Here is a 20833-nt window from a genome sequence, read left to right on the forward strand (position 1 = left end):
CCTGCGTTCCCGGCCCCCTCACACTTTCGGGGTGTGCATTCCTGGCCCCGGCGCTCGAGCCACAGGTGCAGCCGGGCCTGCGGCCGGGGACATGGGTCCCTTATGGTGCAGGGGGCGTGCGCGACTCCAGGACGGGAATCGTGCAGGAGAACCTCTGCGTGGAGAGCAGCCAGCTCAGCGTGGACTGACTCACGACCTGGTGCCTGGAATCCGCTGTACATTTTTCCATGGACTCTTTCTGAAAACATTGGTCAGCTGTTCATCGAAACTCAATTCATATCGTGACCAATTTGTATCTTTGTGATAAAAATTAGTAGAAAGGCGGACTGTCCTACCTGCTCCCCCTGAAAACACCTACCTCCGAGGGTTGGGTTTCTTAACTGGTGGTATTTGGCGACACAGGGCAGCAGAGGGGTGAGGAGCAGGCAGCCACGTGGTTAAGGACCTTGGGTGAGGGGGCCTGCGGGCCATGGGAGGGCACCCTGCTGCCCTGGCCCAGCTACGTCCTGCCTGCAGCCACCCTCACCCCCCACGTGACCCACAAAGCTCCAGGACGACGTGGGTCCTGCCGCACAGCCCTGGGGGCAGCGCCCAGCCCCTCCTGAGACACAGAGATGCCTGGTGTTGTCCAGAAATGGGTGGCCAGCCCTGCGCGCCCACAGTGACACCAGCCACGGGGAAAATGCAGATGAGCATGTGGCTCCTGGGCTTCCTGGAACTGTGTGTGTCCACACACCTCACTGTCCCTGAGGCCACCAGCAGGAGATACCCAGGCCGGCACCCCCTCAAGACCCAAAGTCCTGTGTCTGGATGGTCACTTGCTGCTCTTGCAGGAGCCTCTTGGTGGAACGTGTGTTTGGTGAGAACAGGGCCACCGAGGCAAGAACACCAAGGATCCAGACACAGGCCCTGCTGTCCTGGGCACGGGCCCAAGTGGACGCACTGTCCCTGGAGGAAGCTGGGCCTGGGGGCAGCCATGCCCGCTCTGCCAAGGACCCGCCACAACCCTGTGGGTCACAGCCTGGAACCCCCACAGGAGCACTTGGCTGGCTCTGGCACCCATCCCAGGAGCACTCCCGCCACTGTTCCCAGGTGCCACAGGGCTGTCCTGCGGTTGTGCTGGGCCGAGCTGGTCACCTGGGCCGTGGGTCCATGTCCAGCAAACAGCCAGAGAGGCCCCCTGCACCACCGCGACCTGCCCTGCACCCCACGCTTGTCCCCAGCGCTGGAGGGGCCTGGTTTGCCTCGCGGCCGTTGCTCTAAGCTCCCTTTTGAAAGTGTTTCTTCGCCTGCCAGCACCTTCAAGATGCTCGATTGCCATAGAAACAGCCCGTTCCCGTGCCCTGCAGCCGCCTAATTATAGAATTCCAGAGACAAGCAGGGAGCTTGTTCACGGAGGCTGAGCGGAGGTGCGGGGGCGCCGAGCACACAACCACGAGGATCCGCAGTCCTTCCTGCACCGCGACCAGAGCTCAGGCGCAGGAAGGCGACCGGCTGCGCCCCTGGCCCCAGCGGCTCCAACTCTGAGCTTGGCCCTGACTCGGGGCCTGAGATGGAACCGCCGGGTGAAGGCCGCCGGGTGGAGCAGCCTGGGCTCAGCCAGAGCTGCCCGCCGGGGCGCTCACTCCCGTGGAGGCCCAGGCAGCCCACCCAGAGGGCCTCCGGGACCGTTGACCCCCAGGACCAGCCGCACGGCTGGTGGACACCCGCGCCCTTAGCGGCCGAGCTGGGGGCAGAGCTCAGCCCCCGCCCACCCAGCCCTGTCCCCGCGGTCGCTGGCCTCCCGCTTCCCAGAGCAGTTTCATCTCACGACTCTGTGTCCTGAGCAGCACGTCGTCTGTTTGGCCACAGGGCCTCGTGTCAGAGACCCTGTTCTGGGCGTCACCAGATCGTCTTAGGTCGACTTTTTATTTGACTTGATTTTCAAAGCATCTGTGCTGCTGAGTGTGGGTGACGGGTTGCAGCTGATGGCTCCTGCTGGGCAGCCACGCACACACTGCCCTCTGCCCATTGGCTTGGGCATCCGCGGACACTGTGCTGCCCCAAGCCCATTGTGACCCTCTCTCAGACCCTGGTCTGGGAGCAGTGTGATTGCTGGGTCGGGGAGGCGCCTTCCTCGCCGTGGCTGGTTTGGGCCCCAGTGCAGCCTGTCTGGGAGAACAGGTGACTTCCGGCGGCTCTGGCCCTTGGCGGTGTTTGGGGTCTAATTCTAACTCCTTCCTTAGGGACCCCACCTCCAAATGCAGCCGCATGGGGGCTGGGGGGGACATGTCACGGGAGGGGCATCAGCGGTCTCCCCGCTCGTGCCTCATGCCCGGGGGTCATGCAGAGTCTGCCCCCTCCGCGAGCTTTCCAGCCTCCGTGGGTCCCTAACACCCCTTGGCCTCTGCGCGCTGTCTTTGAGTTTCTCATTTTGGGCGACCTCAGTCTAATTCGAAGGGGACCTTCCTGGGGCACGTGTCCCGATCTGCAGCTCGGGGCCGTCTGGGTCTCCGGGTCTGCCCGACGTCGGCGCCTTCTCCCTCCTCGGTGGGGACCCACGAGGGCCAGCCTTCCCCACATAGAGCCAGGCGGGCAGGGGCCCTGGGGACTCAGTGCCCGGGGCACAGGGGCCGAGGGCCCTGCCTCCAGCCCCGCCTGGTTCTGTCCGGGCGTCTGCGTCTCGGTCCCCCTTAATCTCCCGTTTGAAAGGAGAGAAGCCGCCTTGCCGTCTCCGTGACCTGATTTCGGTGGGTTCCAGCCAGACCTGGTCCTTTGCTTGTTTTAAAAACATTCCGTGCTGTTTCCACGTGCGTATGTTCCTGGCACGTCTCTGACTCTCCTGAAACGCGCCTTCACTCCAGAACTTTGTAAGAGCACAAAGCTTCCCGTTGTACCCTGAGTATTTTGTTTTCACGTATTTCCAAAGGGTTTGGAAGGAGCAAAGTTGGAGACGTTTTGAGGAAGAATAAAACCAGCGGTCCTGGCTGTAGGTTTAGCTCCGCTTTGTTCATTAGCAGTGTCCTTGCGCAGAGTTTGAATGACTGAATCCAGGCTGTGAACGTGACGCTTTGTGGAACTTGCAGCTCAGCATGAGGGTTCGGTTGGTTTTGCTTTTCTTCTGCCCTCAGATTTGCTGGATGAGGGGCACCGGGGGGTCCTGGGCCAGTGCTGCCCAAGTGCCTCCTGGGCTGACTGCGGATTTGCAGCCGGCTAGGGCCTCTCCGCATCCAGGAGCTCCCGGCACCCCTTACCCCCGAGCCTGTCCCTGTGAGGAGAAGGGCTGGGCAGGAGGGCAGGAAGGAGAGCGTGGGAGGGCACCCAGCCAGAGGACGCCACTGCCTGGACCCCACCAGCAGCTGTCCCCATGGGGGATCCTGGGGGCGTTCCCGTCGTCTGTCCCCCTGGGTGGCTATCTCAGCCGCCACGGGGACCCCGGAGCCTGTGAGACGAGGTGGAAGGTGTGGCGGGTGTCTGGCTCCCCGGCCGGGCGCCTGTGCCTGTTGTGCCCTGCGTGGGGGGGGCGGGGGGCAGGCTCGTGGCTGCTGCGCTGTCTTCACCCCTTCCTCCTGTTCTCCCCAGAATCCATCTACCGCCGCGGGGCCAGAAGATGGAGGAAGCTGTACCGCGCCAACGGCCACCTCTTCCAGGCCAAGCGCTTTAACAGGGTGAGTGGCGGCCCCCGTGCCCGCCCGCGGGCCCCGGGCCTGGCTCCCGGCCTCCAGCCCTGCACTCTGCCCAGCACCAGGCCCCGGCTGCTTTCCCGGCCACTTGCCCCAGATGATGGCCAGCCTCTTCCTCTTCCTGAGCCCGGGAAGGTGCCCGCTCGGGTCTTGAGTGGGTGGCTGCTTGCTGGCTGTGGTCTGTGTCTCTGTCACCTGAGCCCTTTGTAGGGGCCACGGCTCGGGGACCTGCCTGCCCGCGTGCGGGAGGGCCTGTGACTTTGACCCACAACCGGGACACACTTGCTGCAGCGCTGATGGTCATGAGGATCTCCCGTGGGGCCCAGAAGCCCGAGACAGCCCCCTACCCCCTGCCTGCCTGCCCACTGCCAGCCACCTCCCAGGGTGCTTTGGCTGGGCTGGCCCTCCTCGTGCCACCCTTCTCTTCCGTGGAAATGACGTGCTTCATGTGGCTCTGTAGTCACTCCATGGCCCAGCGGAAGAGGAGGTGCCCGCAGGCGCCCGGCGCCCAGAACCATGTGCCCCGGGGCTGCCAGAACTAAGCGCCACAGACAGACTGGGTGCTTCAACCAGAAGCGCACCCTCTAGCAGCTCTGGCACCTGGAGGCCCAGCCTGGGTGCGGGCTGCACTGAGGGCGCTGGCTCTTTGGTAAATGCCCAGCCGGGATCCGAATGGCCAGTTAAAACGAGAGCCGTGATTGTTCTCGAGGGAGGCGGCCCGACCTCATCGGTAGCCAGTCAGGGACACGCAGGACGATCAAAGTCACCAGCACTCAGGCTGCTGTGCACAGTGACCAGGTGCCCACGCCCGGGGGCACGCCCGGGGGCACTACCCGGACCCCTCCTCTGGAAAGCGGTTGGGGAGATGCCTGGTGGCTCTGAGTGGCTGTCCCCAGCAGCGTCTCCACCCAGGAGGAGCAGCCGCCTCGCCGAGGTTTGCATGTGTCCCCTTGGCACGTGGGGTAGGACCTGAGCTCCCTGTGCTGTGTGACACCTGACCCCCCACGGGGGCTTGAACCTCAGCACTTTATATGCCCCGCCCCCTCCTGCTGCAGGGCTGGCTGCGTGGGGCTGGGGCTGGGTGGTTGGGAAGCAGAGGGTCCCTGGGGGGAAGGGGGCGGGCTGGGGCGGGGAGACCAGCTCTGAAGGCGCCACCAGAAGTGCTGGTCAGAGCAGCAGGAACAGGGATGAACAGGCATCTTCCCCATGAAGAGCCAGGATTTAAGTCTCTAAGTGTTCGGGGGCCGCGAGGCGTCGGTCACCGCGGCACCGCTCTGCCGTCGGCGTGTGACCCACCCCCGGACAAGAGGTCGGAGAGTGAGCACAGCCACGTCCCAGTAAAGCTTTATTTATCAAAGCAGGAGGTGGTCACCCATGGCCCAGGCCGCTCTAGGAGCCTGGAGTGGCCACTTGCCAAATGATCAAGACCGTGGGAGGAGCAAGTCTGGGGCCTGGGCTGAGACCCGCTCCCCATCCCCCAAGGGCTCAGGACAGAGGAGAACGGAGGTGCCCTCCCCCTCCCTGGACAGAAGAACCCCGCTCCTGTGTGAGCAGGAAGGGCATGCTCCCTGAGAATTTGCAGCCTCAAGCTGGACCCCACACCACTGCCCCCTCTGCCCCGCCATCCACGTGGCCCAGCAGCGCCCCCAGGTGGCTGGCAGAGGGCCAGCGTCTCTGCAGCTGAGCCTCAGAATCCCCACAGATCAATGCACAGAACCCCGAGCTCGCAGCCCAGCACCACACGGCTCAGTGGGAACCGGGGTCCTGAGCAAGAAGGAGCAGGAGGCCAGACTGAACTCTCACCCCGACGGAAGAGGAGAGTGTTCCCTGGGGATTAAAAAACTGGCATCCATGACTGAAAGCACGAGCAGGGAACCGCTTTGGCGGCATGTGAGACAGACAGAAAAATATTTTCCTCCCATTGAGCTACTCTTGTTCCTCTCTGAGATGAGAGGCTCGGGTTTGAAGCTGGATTTTGTCTTCTAGGAGCACATTTCTTAAAACGTCAATAATTTGAATCTAGATTTGAAGCAAGGAGCCTTGGGCAACGTTGTGGTAGCCTCTCCCGTGGGTGCGAGGCCTCGATGTCGTGGGCACTGGCACCTGTCAGAGCCACGCCGCCCTTTGTCACCCGTTGTCCCAGCCCCTGGTAAGAGTGGCTTTGTAGGAAAAGGGATCTTTGTTCGTCTGCAGAGACACCAGGTGGTTGTGCCTTTGCCCGTAAATAAGATGCAAACATTTCAGAGCCGATTGTTAAGTGGTGACTTGGAGAGAGCTGAGCACACAGCACGTTATACTAAAAGAACAACTTTGAGGGGTTCCTGTCATGGCTCAGGCAGGTTAAGAACCCAGCTAGTATCCATGAGGATGTGAGTTTGAGCCCTGGCCTCTCTTGGTGGGTTCAGGATCCCGTGTTGCCGTGAACTATGGTGTAGGTCACAGATGCAACTCAGATCTGGCGTTGCTGTGGCTGTGGTGCAGGCTGGCATCTGCAGCTCCAGTTCAACCCCTTCGCCTGGGAACCTCCACATGCCATGGGTGTGGCCCTTAAAAGCAGAAGCCAAAAAAAGGCCTTTGCCTTGGCTCTCGGATGCTCCTTCCTCGGATCCTGAATTCTCCCCAGCAGTTGCCCTCCTGGGGTGGAGGTGCCGTCATTCAGGGGATTGGCCAGGGCTGAGGTCTCAAGAGGGTTGGCCCTGTGGCCCCCGTTGTCCCTCACTGCCGTCCACTGCATTTCCGGTGGGTCCCGGGGGCACCCCACAGTTGGGGGGTGGATTCAGCCACACGGGGACTTTGGAAGACACTCTCCCTTTTCCTGTTATGGAAGTTGAAAGCTGTGGGCATGTGTGTGTCTTCAGCACGTAGTGGGCGCCCACTGGGTGCGGCTGTGTGGCCGTGACTAACAGACACGAGCCCTGCATGTGGGGAGGGGCCTGGGCTCTTGGTGGCTGTTGGCCGTGAGCAGCCACCCCGTGGGGCTGGGTGGCACCCCAGGTCCACACCCGCGGAGGGGTGGCTCCATTTCCTAGCTCAGCTCAGTCCGCGGCTGGCAGGGGGGGTCAGTTCTGGTCTCCAGGAGAGACTTGAGACTCTCCGAAGAGGCTAGAAGGTGGAAAAACTCAACAGGGAGGCCGTAGGTGTGCAGACGCTACGCGCCTGTGAGGACAGCTTGGGCTCTGGGTGGCGGGCGTGCGGCCAGACTTCTGGACACGCTCACGTCCCTGCGTGTTGTGACATTCCAAAGTGGGAAAGCTGCCCCGAGCCAGCAGATAGTAGTCATGAAATTCACGTGCTCAGAGCTGAGAAGAACAAAAATTGGCTGTTTAAAGTCTTTTAAAAGCTGGAAAAAAGCCCCAGACCACTGCACAGAGCCCCGGTCAGCTCGTAGTCCCGCTGCGGCCAGATGCCTGCGGCCGCGACTCCTGGATGGCCAGGCGGCCCACGCTCTGCCCACCCGGGGCCCTTGGCTGTTCCCACCTCTAGGCCCTGTGAGCCGGGGGCCTTGCGGGGAGGGGTCCCATCACCCCCACCCCGGGCCTCGCCTGTCTCTTCACGAGCAGCCCAGCCCCCTCCTTGGGGCCCCTGCTTCCCCCCTCCCCGGGGAAGGACCCAGGTGGGGGCGGCTGGGCCTGGTGCCCCAGCTCCATGTGGCCGCGCAGCACGTCCCCTCGGGCCACTGGGGCTGCGGGGGCACCGGCCCCGCTTGACGGCGCTGTTGTCGCCCGCGCAGGGAGCGTACTGCGGCCAGTGCAGCGAAAGGATATGGGGCCTCGCGAGGCAAGGCTACAGGTGCATCAGCTGCAGACTGCTGGTCCATAAGCGCTGCCACGGCCTCGTCCCGCTGACCTGCAAGAGGCATATGGTGAGTGGGGCCAGGCCCGGGGCACCTGGGACTGCAGGGCCACAGCCCGGCTGGTGGTCCGGGTCTGTGCCCAGGCAGGAAGCAGCGCTTAGCAGCTGGGGGCGAAGCCGGCTGCCCTGACCCTCAAGGCCCCGGGCCCAGCCCCAGTGCCCCACCCCGCAGGGAAGGCCCACTTAGGTGTCCAGCCTCCGCTGGTGCTCTACCCAGCCGGCCACATGCGATGGCCCGGGAGTGGAGCTGGAGTGACCATCAGCCCCCCAGGCTCTGCGAGCACGGGTCCCATCACAGAGTGAGCCGGAAAGGCACGTCTGGGGCTGGAGCAAGGGCAGAGGTGTCACGCGGTGTTGCCGGAGCGCTGGGACACGGGTCCCGCAGATGCGGGAGGCGCTGGCTCAGCCGCAGCTGCCAAAACCTAGAAAGGTGCCCGCGCCCTTCGATCCTCTAGGTCCACATTAGCCTGAGAAATGAGACCAGCCCCGAGGCCACTGCCAGAAGCTGAGGGATGCCCGGGGCTGCAGTGTCCACCAGGAGGGACCTGCCTCCATTGTGACATTCGCCCTGAAACCCGGAGCCAGGTGGTGTCTGATGGCTGGCGGCACACGACGCGGGCTGGGAGGGGACTCTGCGTGGACGCACGCGTATCAGAGCGCGCCCACTGCAAAGGCCACGGCCCGAGGCACCGGGCGGTCCCCTCTGCCTGCGACTCGCAGGGTTTCCTCCAGGCCAGTGCAGGAATGGACGCTTGAGTGATGAGAACCGTGGCATGGCAGCGTGCGGGTCACTCTTCACGCCGTCTCTCTGCAGGATTCTGTCATGCCTTCCCAGGAGCCTGCAGTAGACGACAGCAGTGACCGCGTGGACCTTCCGTCCGAGGACACCGATGGAAGTAGGGCCCCGGGATGCCCGCCCGCCTCTGCCTCCGGCCGGTTCCCCCACATCCCATTCTCCCCGAGGGCCAGTGTCCGTGAGCTCAGCGGCTCCTGGGGAGCTTGGGGCGGGCTCTCCAGGCGGAGATGGGGGGTGGCCTTCCCGGGCACCCAGCTGTCTGTGAGCGGCTGCCCTGGGGGCCCGGTGGCAGGGGGAGGGTCTTCCCTCTGCTGACTTTGGAGGTTCTAGAAGGCAGGAGTGCAGCAGCCACCATGGCCCCTCCCACACACTAGGTGCCCACCGCCGTGGAAAGGCCTGCTGTTCATACCACACGCTCTTGTGTACCTCTCAGGGTTTCGTGGGGTTTTGGGGGGTTTTTTTTGGTTGGGGAGACTTTTCTAAGGCTAAAAGGTGTCCAGAGAGCGGTTTTGAACACTAGCTGGACTGACGGCCCAGCTCTGAGCTCCTGCAATTCTGTGCACTGTTACATGGGTGTGAAAGGCCTGGCCCCTCCCTTGATACATATGGGCCCCGCCCCCAGGTGAAATGATGCCTCGGAACATAAAGCCCATAGCCTAGCACCTCCTGAAAAGGACACTCCTGACACCTGCCCACCCACCCGCTCACCATCCACCACCCACCCACCACCCACCCGACCCTCGCGCCATCCACCCCCTCCCCCACCTGCCACCCACGACCCATTCAACCAGCCATGCGTCCAGCTTTCCATCTGCATCCTAAGAACAGACTGAAAGGTTAGGCCCCACAACCTCAGTCCTAGGCATGTGGCAAACTTGCCACCGTGCCGGTTTGGGGCCCTCCCCGGAGTTCCAAGTCAGCAGGTCCAGGTGGGCCCAGGAAGCTGCATTTTCTTAAGACTCTAGCTGAGTCAGAGGTGGCTGCTCCTGGCCTTCGCCCTGAGCGCCGCCGGCTTGGCCTGGGCCGCCGCGCGTCGGCAGGGCTGGGGCGGGGGCCCCGAGTCTCGTGCCGTGGTCCCGGCAGTGCTCCTGACACCTGGCCTTCCTCTCTCTCCAATAGTTGCTTATATTTCTTCAACCCGGAAACACGACGGCATCAAAGATGATTCCGAGGTGAGTGTGGGAAATGGCTTCTCTCTCCAGGGGTTTTTAGAAGTTTGTTGCCTCATTGCTGGGCAGTTATGGAAACTCCAAGGTGAGCTGGGCGCCTTTGGGCAGGGCTGCTCCTGCTGAGCGGGGCCATGGCCTCCGGCACACGGCGGTCCCATGCAGGGTGGAGGGCTCTGAGGTCGTCCAGACATTTAGCTCAGAGGTCACCGGGACAGCTGAACGGGCAGAGAGCCAGTGCTGCGCCTCAGAGGCGAGGACCTGGCGCTTCTTAGACGCAACTCCTTCACTGATGCGAACCGGGGGCCAGTGTCCTTCCTTGGCCACATCTGTGAGCCTGAGCGGCCTGGCCTGAGCCCGGGTCAGGGGGCCTCTCTGCCCTCGGGATCCTCTTCCGTCAAGTTGGGATGACCTTTGCACCTTCCGCGAGGGTGAACCGAGAGCGGTTGCGTGAGCTCTTAGTGCCCGCCCGCCCGCACGGGGAGCTGTGCACGCACTGACCGCTCTGGCTGGCTCACCGGGCGCCCGCGACCTCCGCGGAGCAAACGCCTGCACTCACCCGCCCGCAGTCGCCTCCCGTCCCCTGTGACAAATGTTCCTGTCCCTGGGGCGTCCATGCCTCGTGTGGCAGAGATGTTGGCACCTCTCTCGGGGCTGGGCCCTCTGGTTTGGGGGGATGAGTGTCCAGTGTGCCCAAGTCAGTCTGTTGGGGGGGAGATGGGGGGGAGTGAGGAGGGGGAGACAGGGTGAGGAGGGGGAGGCAAGGGGAGTGAGGAGGGAGGGACGGGGGGGGGTGGGATGAAGAAGGGGAGGGGGGATGAGGAGGGGAGATGGGGTGGGGAGGGAGAGGTGAGGGGGCGGTGAGGAGGGGGAAACGCGGGGCGGGGGGGGGAAGTGCTCTGGACCCAGGCCCGCTTCCTTCGAGGCAGGGTCTCACTTGGGACACACCCTTTATGAATCCCCCTGAGGCTTCTGTGCCAAGGGCTCTTTGGGGCCCAGATCCTGGCCCCCGGCTCCCAGCTCCCCCTCCACCCCAGCGGCAGGGCAGGCCCAGGGCTGGCTCCTGAGTAGCAGTTCTTGTCCAGTTATTTCATTCAAGCCTCGGTACATTTCCGTGGGTGCCTTTGCAGCACGACGCAGTTGGGCCCTGCACCGAGTCTCCTGCATCAACCCAGGTCTGACACCGTCACCCGGGGGGGGGGGGGGCACCCGAGCCTGCAGGTGCGAGGCTGCGTCCCACCCGACCGACCCCTCCTCCCACTTGAGATGGCCCATCGTGGGTCCAGGCTGTCACCTCTGACTGACAGGCTGTAGCTCAGAGGGTCCCACAGCCCCACCTCCGGCTTCCGTTAATGCTCACAGGACTCAGAATGGTTCACTTACCAGATCATCAGTTCCTGATAAAAGGATGTGACTCAGGAGCAGCTGGAAGAGAAGCCCAGGGTGTGGGGAAGGGGCGGGGCGGGGGGCTTCCGCGCCCTTCCCGGTCCACGTGCCCTCCGGCCCACAAGCTCTGCACGCTGTCCTGTGGGGGTTCAGGGAGCTTCATTGCACAGGCGCGACCACAGCCGCGAGGGAGTCAACCTCCAGCCCCTCCCCCTCCCCCGGAATCACCGGGTTGTTTCCCTGGCAACCAGCTGCATCCACTGGTGACCTAGAGGCTCGCCTAAAGTCGCCTCATTAACATAACAAAAGACACCTTGCTGGTTCTCCCCCGGGTGCAGGGAAGGGGCCCTAGAACAAATTTCGTGTTATAAATCACAGCATCACAGCTGGACTCAGGATAATAACTGAGGCCCAGGGGGTCCTGCTTCCCAGCCTGCGCTCAGCCCCCATCCACGGAACCTTGGAGAGTGGCAGGGCAGGCTACCCCTTTCCCAAAGTCATGTCCCCTCTGGACGCCTAGGTCCTTCCTGTCTGGCCACTGCGTCTGGAGTGAGTCTCGAACGCCTCCCTGCACCACAGGAAGCCGTTCGGGGCAGAAGCTTGTGTTCCTGGTCACGCAGCCTTCTGTTCACTGCGTGCCGTTTCTAGGACAGCTGCTTTGGCTGGCCTTTCCAGACGTTAGCCAGCGACCCTCTGCAGACCCCCCCGGGAGGGCCAGGGGGCCCTGGGGGTGTGAGCCTGTGGTCACCTCCTTGGCCGTCCAGGGAGCGCTGGCCCCTCGCCGAGGCTATGACGGTTTTCCGGTCTCTAGCCCGGTCATCAGAGGCCGCAGGCCTGGGGTCCACGCCGGGGGTCTCAGGGGGCCCAGGGCCCGGGACTCCGGGACACGGATGCCACGAGTCCCCCTATCCCACGCGTGCCCCGTCCCCGCCCCGGTCTTGTCCTCCCGCAGGACCTCAAGCCGGTCATCGACGGGATGGACGGGATCAAAATCTCGCAGGGGCTCGGGCTACAGGACTTCGACCTGATCAGGGTCATTGGGCGCGGCAGCTACGCCAAGGTCCTGTTGGTGCGGCTGAAGAAGAGCGACCAGGTGTACGCCATGAAGGTGGTGAAGAAGGAGCTGGTCCACGACGACGAGGTCAGCGCCGCGCCTGCTCGCTCCCGCCGCGGCAGGCGCCCGCCACGGAACTGCCACTTTGCCGCGTGGGGGGGACGGCCCAGGGGCTCCCCGGTGGCTCAGCGTGTTGAGGGTCTTGCGCGGGTTCGCTCCCTGGCCCGGGCGCGTCCTCCCCGCCCCGCCGCTGCCAGCTCCCTGCCTGGGCTTCCTGTTCTGGGCGCCCGCGCGGGGACCAGGGACCAGGGAGCGTGCATCGCGCGACGGCGTCTACTTGGCGCCCGGAGCAGCGTGTCCTGCCGTCCGTCCTCGCTGCAGTGAGCGCCCGCGCCGCCTCCGCCGCTTTCCTGCCGCAGTCACGCCCCGCGTCGTGGACACGTCCGTGCCAGCAGTGCGCAGGGCCCCAGCGCTACCTGCGCTTCCCTGGGTTTTGGCGACCATGGACCCAGGGGGCATGGCGTGGCGGGATTGCCGTTCCTGTGCTGACAGCTGTGCACTCGTCGTGGCCTCCTGTGCTTTGATGACACCTGAGCAGGGGCTCCCTCTCTCAGAGGCCGAGGGCTGTCACCCTAGGCCACTGCTTATACGAGCCCACTTGTGCCAGGGCTCCGTGGGCCAGGCTTGTGGTTTGGCACACAGGGTGGCGCTGGACCGAATCTTCCCTGGCCGTCCTGGTGCATCTGTGCCACCCAGCGGCCCCTCCGCCCTGCGTGGCACTCACGGGTGGGTGTGGGTGTCCAGGCTGGACGGCTCAGAAAGCTGAGGCTCCAAGAAGTGTGGTGCCCGCCTGCGTCTTCACTGACGGTGGCAGCGCTGCCAGATGGTTCCAGACCCCGCCGCAGCCGCTGGCTGGAGGCTTAGTGGGCGTGGGCAGCTTGTGGAAGGCTGAGAGCAGCGGGGGGGGGGGGGGGGGGACTGCGTGCGTCTGGCGGTGACTAGGCCGGACCTGGAGGTGGTCTCGGAAGAGCGGGAGACTGCCACCCCAGCTGGGCGGGGCCGGTGGCCTGGAGGGTGGCCTCCGCGTCCTGGCCCCTGGGACCTGAGAATAAGGACTGATGGGTGGATGTAATTAAGGATTTCGGGAGGTCATCCTGGACTATCTGCGGGCCCGAAACCCGGGGACAAGCGTCCTTTCAGGAAAAGTCAGGGAAAGATGGGAAAGATTTGAGAAGGAAGAAGAAAACATAGACACACAGAAAAGCTGGTGTGAAGCGGGAGGCAGACAGGTGAGCAGATCAGACCTGAGGAGCAGGAAGGACGCTCCCGGGCCTTGGGGGCGCTCTGCCCGCGCTTTGAGCCCAGGCCTCCGCCTGAGCGCTGTGTTTGGTGGTGTCAGCCTTGGGGCTGCGGTGCTTTCTTAAAACAGCCTCCCTCAGGGTCCAGCAGGCAGGACAGAGGCAGCTGCCGTCCAGCAGGAGCCCCGGGGGCTTGAGGATCACCTGGGGGAGGGCTTTCTTCCTGAGCACCTGACCGACCCGTGGCTTTGGAGGACAGAGGCAGGGACCGGTCAAGAGATCAGCTTAAGGCCGGCCTCACCCAGGGGACGCCCGAGTGCAGAGGCCCGGTGGCCACTGCAGGAGCAGGTGGAACCACCCTGCCCGAGGTCCCTCTGGGGGCGGGAGGGGCTCAGGACCAGCCCAGGAGGAGGCCCCCTGGGAGTTGGCCACGCTTTGGAAAACCTTAGGGGAGGCAGGCTGCTCTGGGCCCGGTTCCCTCTCCCTTTCCCAGCCCTAAGATAAGAGGTTTAACCTCTTGTCCAGCTCTGCTTTCTCGAGTTGAAAGGGAACCAAAGCCGTGACCTCACTGTGACTCAAGCTGACTTCTCCCCAGTCCCGGCTCGGGCTGTGTGGGGACAGCCTGTCGTGGGAGCTGGTACACGGGAGGCTGGGGAGCCCGCTGCAGTCACTGCCTCCCGTCATCCCTGGAGGCGACGACACACACCTTGCAAGGCTGCCGTGGCAACACATGAGGCTGGGCTGCGGGCCTGAGCGCCTGCGGCCCGGAGGCCAGCACGCAGCTGGCGATGCTGGTGGAACTGGTGGTGGAGGTGATGGAGGTGAAGGCGGTGCAGGGATGATGCGCGAGGGTGTCGGCGAGGCTGCTGGGGGGTGGGGGTGGGGCAGTGACGGTGGCGGAGCCGGATTTTTTGGTGGCGTCACCTTCTCCTCTCTGCACTGTCGCCTCAGGCAGAGTTGAGAAACATTCCTCTCTCGGCGCCCCTTCTCCAGGACACCTGTGAGGGGTTCACACTCCTGGCTTCTCTTGCAGGATATTGACTGGGTACAGACAGAGAAGCACGTGTTTGAGCAGGCGTCCAGCAACCCTTTCCTGGTCGGCTTACACTCCTGCTTCCAGACGACGAGTCGGTAAGAGCAAAGCGGTGTTTCTGGGGTTCTGCTGATTTCGGATCGGAACCGTGTGGAAGCTGAGTTGGCTGAGGCGTCTATGAGGCTCCCCCTTTGCAAGTATGGGGGTTTTTTGGTTCATCACACTAGCTTTGTTCTCATTCGCTGGTGTCATATTAAGTAAATTTCATACATCTGAAGCTAAATTCTTTTATTCTGTTTACAAAATATTTATTAGGGAGTTCCCGTCGTGGCGCAGTGGTTAACGAATCCGACTAGGAACCATGAGGTTGTGGGTTCGGTCCCTGCCCTTGCTCAGTGGGTTAACGATCCGGCGTTGCCGTGAGCTGTGGTGTAGGTTGCAGACGTGGCTCGGATCCCGCGTTGCTGTGGCTCTGGCGTAGGCCAGTGGCTACAGCTCCGATTGGACCCCTGGCCTGGGAACCTCCATATGCCGCAGGAGCGGCCCAAAGAAATAGCAAAAAGACAAAAAACAACAACAACAACAACAAAATATTTATTAAAGGTGTCCCACTGACACAGGCGTGGGGCAAGGTGGGGGGGTGCCCCTGTGAACAGGAGGTGGGTCTTGGTGCTTATGGATCATACCGACTAATAAGTACTCACAGCTTGGAGTTCCCTGGTGGCTCAGCAGGTTAAGGATCTGGGGTTGTCACGCTGTGGCACAGGTTCCATCCCTGGCCTAGGAACTTCCGTATATCACACCTGTGGCCAAAAAGAAAAAAAACAAAAAATACTCACTGTTTGACTTATGAGCTTTATACTTAATAGAATTGTGCTTTAAAAAGGTTTGAGAACTGCTAGTCTAGGATATTGAATTTATATGCGGCTTGGATTTTTTTTTTTTTTGCCAAAGAGCTTGTGCTCACCTAGTTTGGTTACTTGGAAAATTATCCACTGTGTTGTGGGTTGGGTCCTCAAGGCCACCCCCAGGCCCTGAGCACTGAGGAGAGCTCACGGGGCTCTGCCACTGACCCACTCCAGGCTCAGACTTCCTGCTGTGAGAGGCTGGGGAGCAAAACAGGCAAAGGGCGAGGCATGGGGTGGATTCGGGGATCCTAAGCCGCCCGAGTCCCCTCCCCTGTGTCACACAGGATACCCTGAGCCCCTCCGGAAGGAACGGGGAATGGTTTGATGCAGGCGGGTCACGTGGGCACCTTACTAACGCCCCAGAAGCCGGGACTCAGCAGGTGGCAGGTGTCGGCATGAACCCTTTACATGGGAACAGACTGAGCCGGGGACCCAGAGGGGGCGACCGCGTCCACGCTCCTGTGCTCAGAGCTTCTCGACTCACCTCTCCCCCGGTCCATCCATCATCAGGCCGCCCCCACCCCCATGGTCTGCGCCTTTGCCCGTCCTGGCTCTCAGTGATTCTCCCCGGGGGGTCTCAGGCTCCTCCCCCTCCTACCGCCACCCCCCACCTGAGCCACAGCCACAGCCTCCTCAGGGGGCTGGTCCCGGGCTCCCCAGGCCCCTGGGCCCCCCACATCAGAGCGAAGCCAACGCAGATCTGAAGTGTCCATCTCCTGCCTCAGAGCCCCCGGGACGCTGCCCCAGTCATGCTGGGGTCCAGTCCCGGCCGAGGCGTGTAGACGAGGCCCCTGCCCCAGGCTCCGGCCTGACTCCACCCCCGTTGCCTCCTTTCCTCGCTGGCTCCCCCCGGCCCGGAGCCGCCGAGGGCCCAGCGGTCAGAGGCACTGCCCGGTCTCCTGGGACCACAGCGGCGCCTGCAGAGGCCTCCCCAACCCCACCTTCCCAGGCGGATGCCGAAGCAGCTCCGCTATGGGTGGTTCGCTCTGCTGTGGGAACGAGCAGGACATGGGCACAAGCTCAGCTGTTTGGCCTCACTTCCACCTCTGCTGTGGGAGCCCAGCCTCTTTGGCACCCAGGCCCGGGCATCTCCCGTCACAGGGTCCCAGGGTCCCGGGTGTGATCAAATTAGAACGGGGAAAAAGGGTCCCTCAGTGTGTGTGGCCCCCAGGCAGCCGCCCCCTCTGCTGCTTAGAAGATGTGTTTGCAGCACGTTCAGCATCACAGCGCGGAGGCGGCCACGGCACACCCACGTCTCCTCCCTCTGGCTCTTTTTTTTTTTTTTTGTCTTTTTGTCTTTTTAGGGCTGCACCCGCAGCATATGGGGGTTCCCAGGCTAGGGGTCCAATCAGAGCTGTAGCCGCCAGCCTATACCACAGCCCCAGCAACGCGGGATCCGAGCCACGTCTGCCACCTACACCACAGTTCACGGCAACGCCAGATCCTTAACCCACTGAGCGAGGCCAGGGATTGAACCCACAACCTCACGGTTCCCAGTCGGATTCGTTTCCACTGCGCCACAACGGGAACTCCTCGTTCCTCTGGTTCTTACCCCTGGACTCCATCAGCCACCTCCTCCAGGAGCCCAGGTTTTTCCCAGGTTTCCAGATGCCACTTTCACCTGGAGTTTGCGCCCACGCCCGTCTGCCCCATGGATGGGACCCCAGGGGCTCGGCGGGCAGGCAGGGTCCGTGCTGGAGCACGTGGTTGGTACCTGGCGCCTTGCGGGCCATCGCACCGTGGACGGGTAGCTGTTTAGGGACAGTCAGGGGTTTGGTACAGGCACCAAGTGGGCACATGGCAGAGTTCGTGCTGTTTAACCTGCGCTCACCAGCCAGCGAGGGGCCAGGAAGTGGTTACAACCAGCTCAAAGGCCAGTTCAAAATCCCGCATGCGGGTGGGCAACCAGGACACTGGGACAGGCTAACACACAGGGAGAGCCACTGGGTGGGGAGGGGCCGCCAGGCAGACTTCCTTTGCGCGTCTGTGGACGGCAGCATTTGCGTCAAAGTCACCACATGGATGACTCGGAAGCAGAGCCCACTGCCCCCGAGACCCCCGTCCTCAGTTCTGTTTCTGCAAAGCCTTTCATGGTTTCCTGGCAGGGGCACCAGCAGAGGCTCAGCGCCAGTGGCCAGGGCTCAAATGCCACCCTCCCCCCCAGGGACGGGGGGGCCTGGGGAAGATGGGGACACGCGTGTCCTCTGACGCCAGGGGAGCGTGGACGGACTGAGCAAAACAGGAGCTGCTGGGGCAGAAGGGAAGGTCTGGACCTGGAAAATGGGGACGCTGGGGTCGAAGGGCGTGGGGACGGGCGCAGGAGCCCAGGGACGGGTCATGCCTCAAGCAGAGGGGGTGGACGTGGTGAGAAGCAGGTGGGCGTGTGGGGCGGGCAGAGCCAGGGCCTGGGTCTGACCCTGGATGGTCTGCCTGATGTGGGTGGGGGGTGGGGTGGGGGGAGAACCGGTTCCCGGGGGCCTTGGCAGTGGAGGGGGCGCGGACAGGATACCCCTGTGACCCGGGCGTGCAGGCGTGGGCACAAAGGGCTGTGCACTTGGCAGGATCATTGTGACCTTGAGCAGGCAGGTGCCCCTCCCCGGGGACCATGATCACTGTGCTCTCACAATGCAGCGAATCTGTGCCAGCCATGGTTTAACCCAGAATAGAAGGAGCGACGCTGAGTGACAGCGGGCATGGGTGGGGCCACGTCACCTCTGCTGATGTGACGCAGAGGCCTCGAGCTCGCACCCCACCCGGACCACCTAAAATAGTCAGAGGTGGCCTCTGCCCTTGGGCCCGGCTGGGGCCCCCCGGTGCGAGGGCACGCGTGGAGGAGGGACCCTTCCGGGGACCAGAGTCTGGACTCGGGAGCCCGTGCGAGGTTTCCAGGCTTCGCTTTATTTTTACGTCGTGTGGGTGGACTGCACTGTCCTCCAACCCTGGGCGGCCAGGCTCCCCCCAGAGCCCCGGACAGGGAGGGCCCCTCGGGATGCGGCCTCGGTCCACCCAGCCCCTGGAGCCGCGTCCCCCTGCCGTCACCGCACAGCCCTCAGTGGGGGCAGCCCCTTGTTTCCTCCTGATCTGAGGGCAGCTGGCGGCTCTGGGCCAGGGTGGATGGGTGGCGGGGTGTCATCGCCTTGCGCTGGGGACGGAGGCCCGGGAGCGGCACGAGCCGTCCGCAGCCGGTGTCCTTGGGCCATCCCGTTGGGACACGGTGACCTCACTGCCCCCCACATCTGCCGCCTGAGACTCCCCAGGACAGGGCCTGGCTCAGGCCGGATGTGGGGCTGCTGCTCCACAAGTGTCAGGACCAGACCTGAAGTTGTGCCGCTGAGTGCCTGTGAACCGACATCAGAAGCCACACAGAAGGATCACAGAAGGATCGCTTCTTTTTGAAAACTTGACACAATTTTATTTTACTTATTTTTTGGCTGCACGTGTGGCATGCACAAGTTCCCAGGCCAGGGGTCGAACCCGCGTCATAGTAGCCACCCAAACTGCTGCAGTGACAACACCGGACCCTTAACCACTAGGCCACCAGGGAACTCTTTTTTTTTCTTCTTCTTTTTGGTTTTTTGTGTGCGTGCCAAATTCTCTGTGAGAGTTCAATATCGGGTTATTGCTGTATAACTCTTTTTTTAATTCCTCGGTGAATTTTATTACATCTATTGTTGTACCACGATCCTCACAACCAAATTCACCAGGGAACTCTTTTTGACACAATTTTAAAACAGCTTGAAAGTGAAAGAAGGAAGTAACTCTGTGCACACTCCTTGCGAGTTTTGCTGAGTGTCTTTCTTCTTTGCTGGTTCTGTCTCCGTGTGGACTTTAGAGTCAACCCGCCTTGCTCCAGAAAGGTAAATGGGGCACCCTTGTGACATGGATACCCCGTACACGGTCCCCCAGTTTCCCTTTTCATCTGCTCTATCAGGAAATTTAAAGTTTTCTGCATCCAGGAGTTCCCTCTGTGGCAGAACAGGATGAGCGGCGTCTTGGGAGCGCTGGGATGCAGGTTCGATCCCCAGCCCGGCACAGTGGCTTAAGGATCTGGCATTGCTGCAGCTGTGGCCTAGGTCTCAACTGTGGCTCAGATCTGATCCCTGGCCTGGGAGCTCCATGTGCCGTGGGGTGACAAAAAAAAGTTTCTTGGCGTTCCCGTCATGGCGCAGCAGAAACGAATCCGATTAGGAACCATGAGGCTGCAGGTTCAATCCCTGGCCTCGCTCAGTGAATTAAGGATCTGGCATTGCCGTGAGCTGTGGCGTAGGTCGCAGATGCGGCTTGGACTAGCGTTGCTGAGACTGTGGTGTAGACTGGCAACTACAACTCTGATTCGACCCCTGGCCTGGGAACCTCCATGTGCCGTGGGTGCGGCCCTAAAAAGCCAAAAAAAAAGGGTTTCTTTTTTTTTTTTTTTTTACTTTCTTAATTTTTGCTCTAGGTGTTTCTCTCTTTGTGTTTGTGTGTGTGTATCATTTTTATTTTTTTGGCTGCACCTGCAGCACATGGAAGTTCCCAGGCCAGGGATCGAACCCACACCACAGCAGTGACAGTGCCAGATCCTTAACCACTGGGCCACCAGGGAGCCCATCCCGGTTCTTTGGTTTCTGCTCTAAGTGAGGTCTTTTCTTCCACGGTCGGGACAGCAGCGTGACGTGGTTTCTGCCTGTGGATTCCGTGCCCAGGGTTCTTCCTCCCGAATTCTCAGTGGCCTCTTGGGTTCCGGATGAGCAGCCACATACCTGCAGAGGAGGCCACCACCCGTCCTGCCCAGTTGACGCCTCTGCTCTGGGGCAGGCAGGTGGGGTCGGCTGCCTTCGCCAGCTCCCGGCCCTGTGAGTGGACTTGGTACATTACTAAGGGCTCCTTTCCCTCCCTGGTGTCACACGCTTGCCGACCGTGCTGCAGCCCAGGGGCTCGGGTGCAGGGACGTGGCCTTCGGCTGGACTCAGCTCATCTGAGTCACGACGCATCATCCTCAGAGTGACACCCGATGGCCCCGGTGGGCTCTTGCCCTAAGGAGTGTCTAAAGCAGGGTCGAGCTTTACCTGCGGAAGGAGGGGAGACCCTCGGGGACACGGCTGCCCCACGGAGAAAGGCCCTGCTCGGTGAGCTGCTGTGTCCCAGGGCCCCAGGCGGCTGCGTGTTTCTGGCCAGGCCAGGCCAGCCGTGACCCTGGGTGCGGAGAGGAAGTGACAGGGGGTTTCCGTGTCCCTGCTTCCCAGGGCTTCGTTCGTGCTGGCGTTTTTCTCTCGCGGGGCTGCACTGTGTTCTCCCTGGGGCAGTGCTGCTTTCTGTCCCCGTCCGTCCCCCGCGGAGACCGCGTCGGGGTCGGCACATCTCCTCCTGGGGCGGCGCGATCCCTGGAAACTGTGGGAGATGCCCCTCTGTGCTTTGGAGTCACAGGGTTTGGTACTGGGGGGGGGGGTTTAAACTGTGAAACCCGAGGCCGCTTCCCGGGGGTCAAGGACTCTCACGGCGCGTCCTCAGGGGGGCGGCCGGGATGGGCCGCGTGCGTGTGTCACCGTGTGTCACAACAGTGCTGACGGTCGGCGGGGGCTGGGCAGGGGCCCCTCCCTCACTCCTCACACCCGGCGGCAAACCCTTGCGTCCTCCCTCCGTCGGGGCTCAAGAGGAGCCACAGGCACAACCCGAGCGCGTGGAGTTTGCCGGCGAAG

The 20833-nt window shown here is 62.6% G+C and overlaps 1 protein-coding gene across 1 annotated transcript in view; it reads left to right on the forward strand.

The window, feature by feature from the left end:
- Positions 1 to 20833, forward strand: part of PRKCZ (protein kinase C zeta) — an 86130-nt gene that overhangs the window by 52696 nt on the left and 12601 nt on the right. The window contains exons 5-10 of the mRNA XM_047791120.1: positions 3562 to 3647; positions 7393 to 7524; positions 8329 to 8410; positions 9430 to 9482; positions 11815 to 12003; positions 14248 to 14345. Coding sequence (XP_047647076.1) covers positions 3562 to 3647; positions 7393 to 7524; positions 8329 to 8410; positions 9430 to 9482; positions 11815 to 12003; positions 14248 to 14345 — 640 coding nt within the window. The remainder of the gene's footprint in view (positions 1 to 3561; positions 3648 to 7392; positions 7525 to 8328; positions 8411 to 9429; positions 9483 to 11814; positions 12004 to 14247; positions 14346 to 20833) is intronic.

This window comes from Phacochoerus africanus, chromosome 8 (genome assembly GCF_016906955.1).
Source record: "Phacochoerus africanus isolate WHEZ1 chromosome 8, ROS_Pafr_v1, whole genome shotgun sequence".
NCBI lineage: Eukaryota > Metazoa > Chordata > Mammalia > Artiodactyla > Suidae > Phacochoerus > Phacochoerus africanus.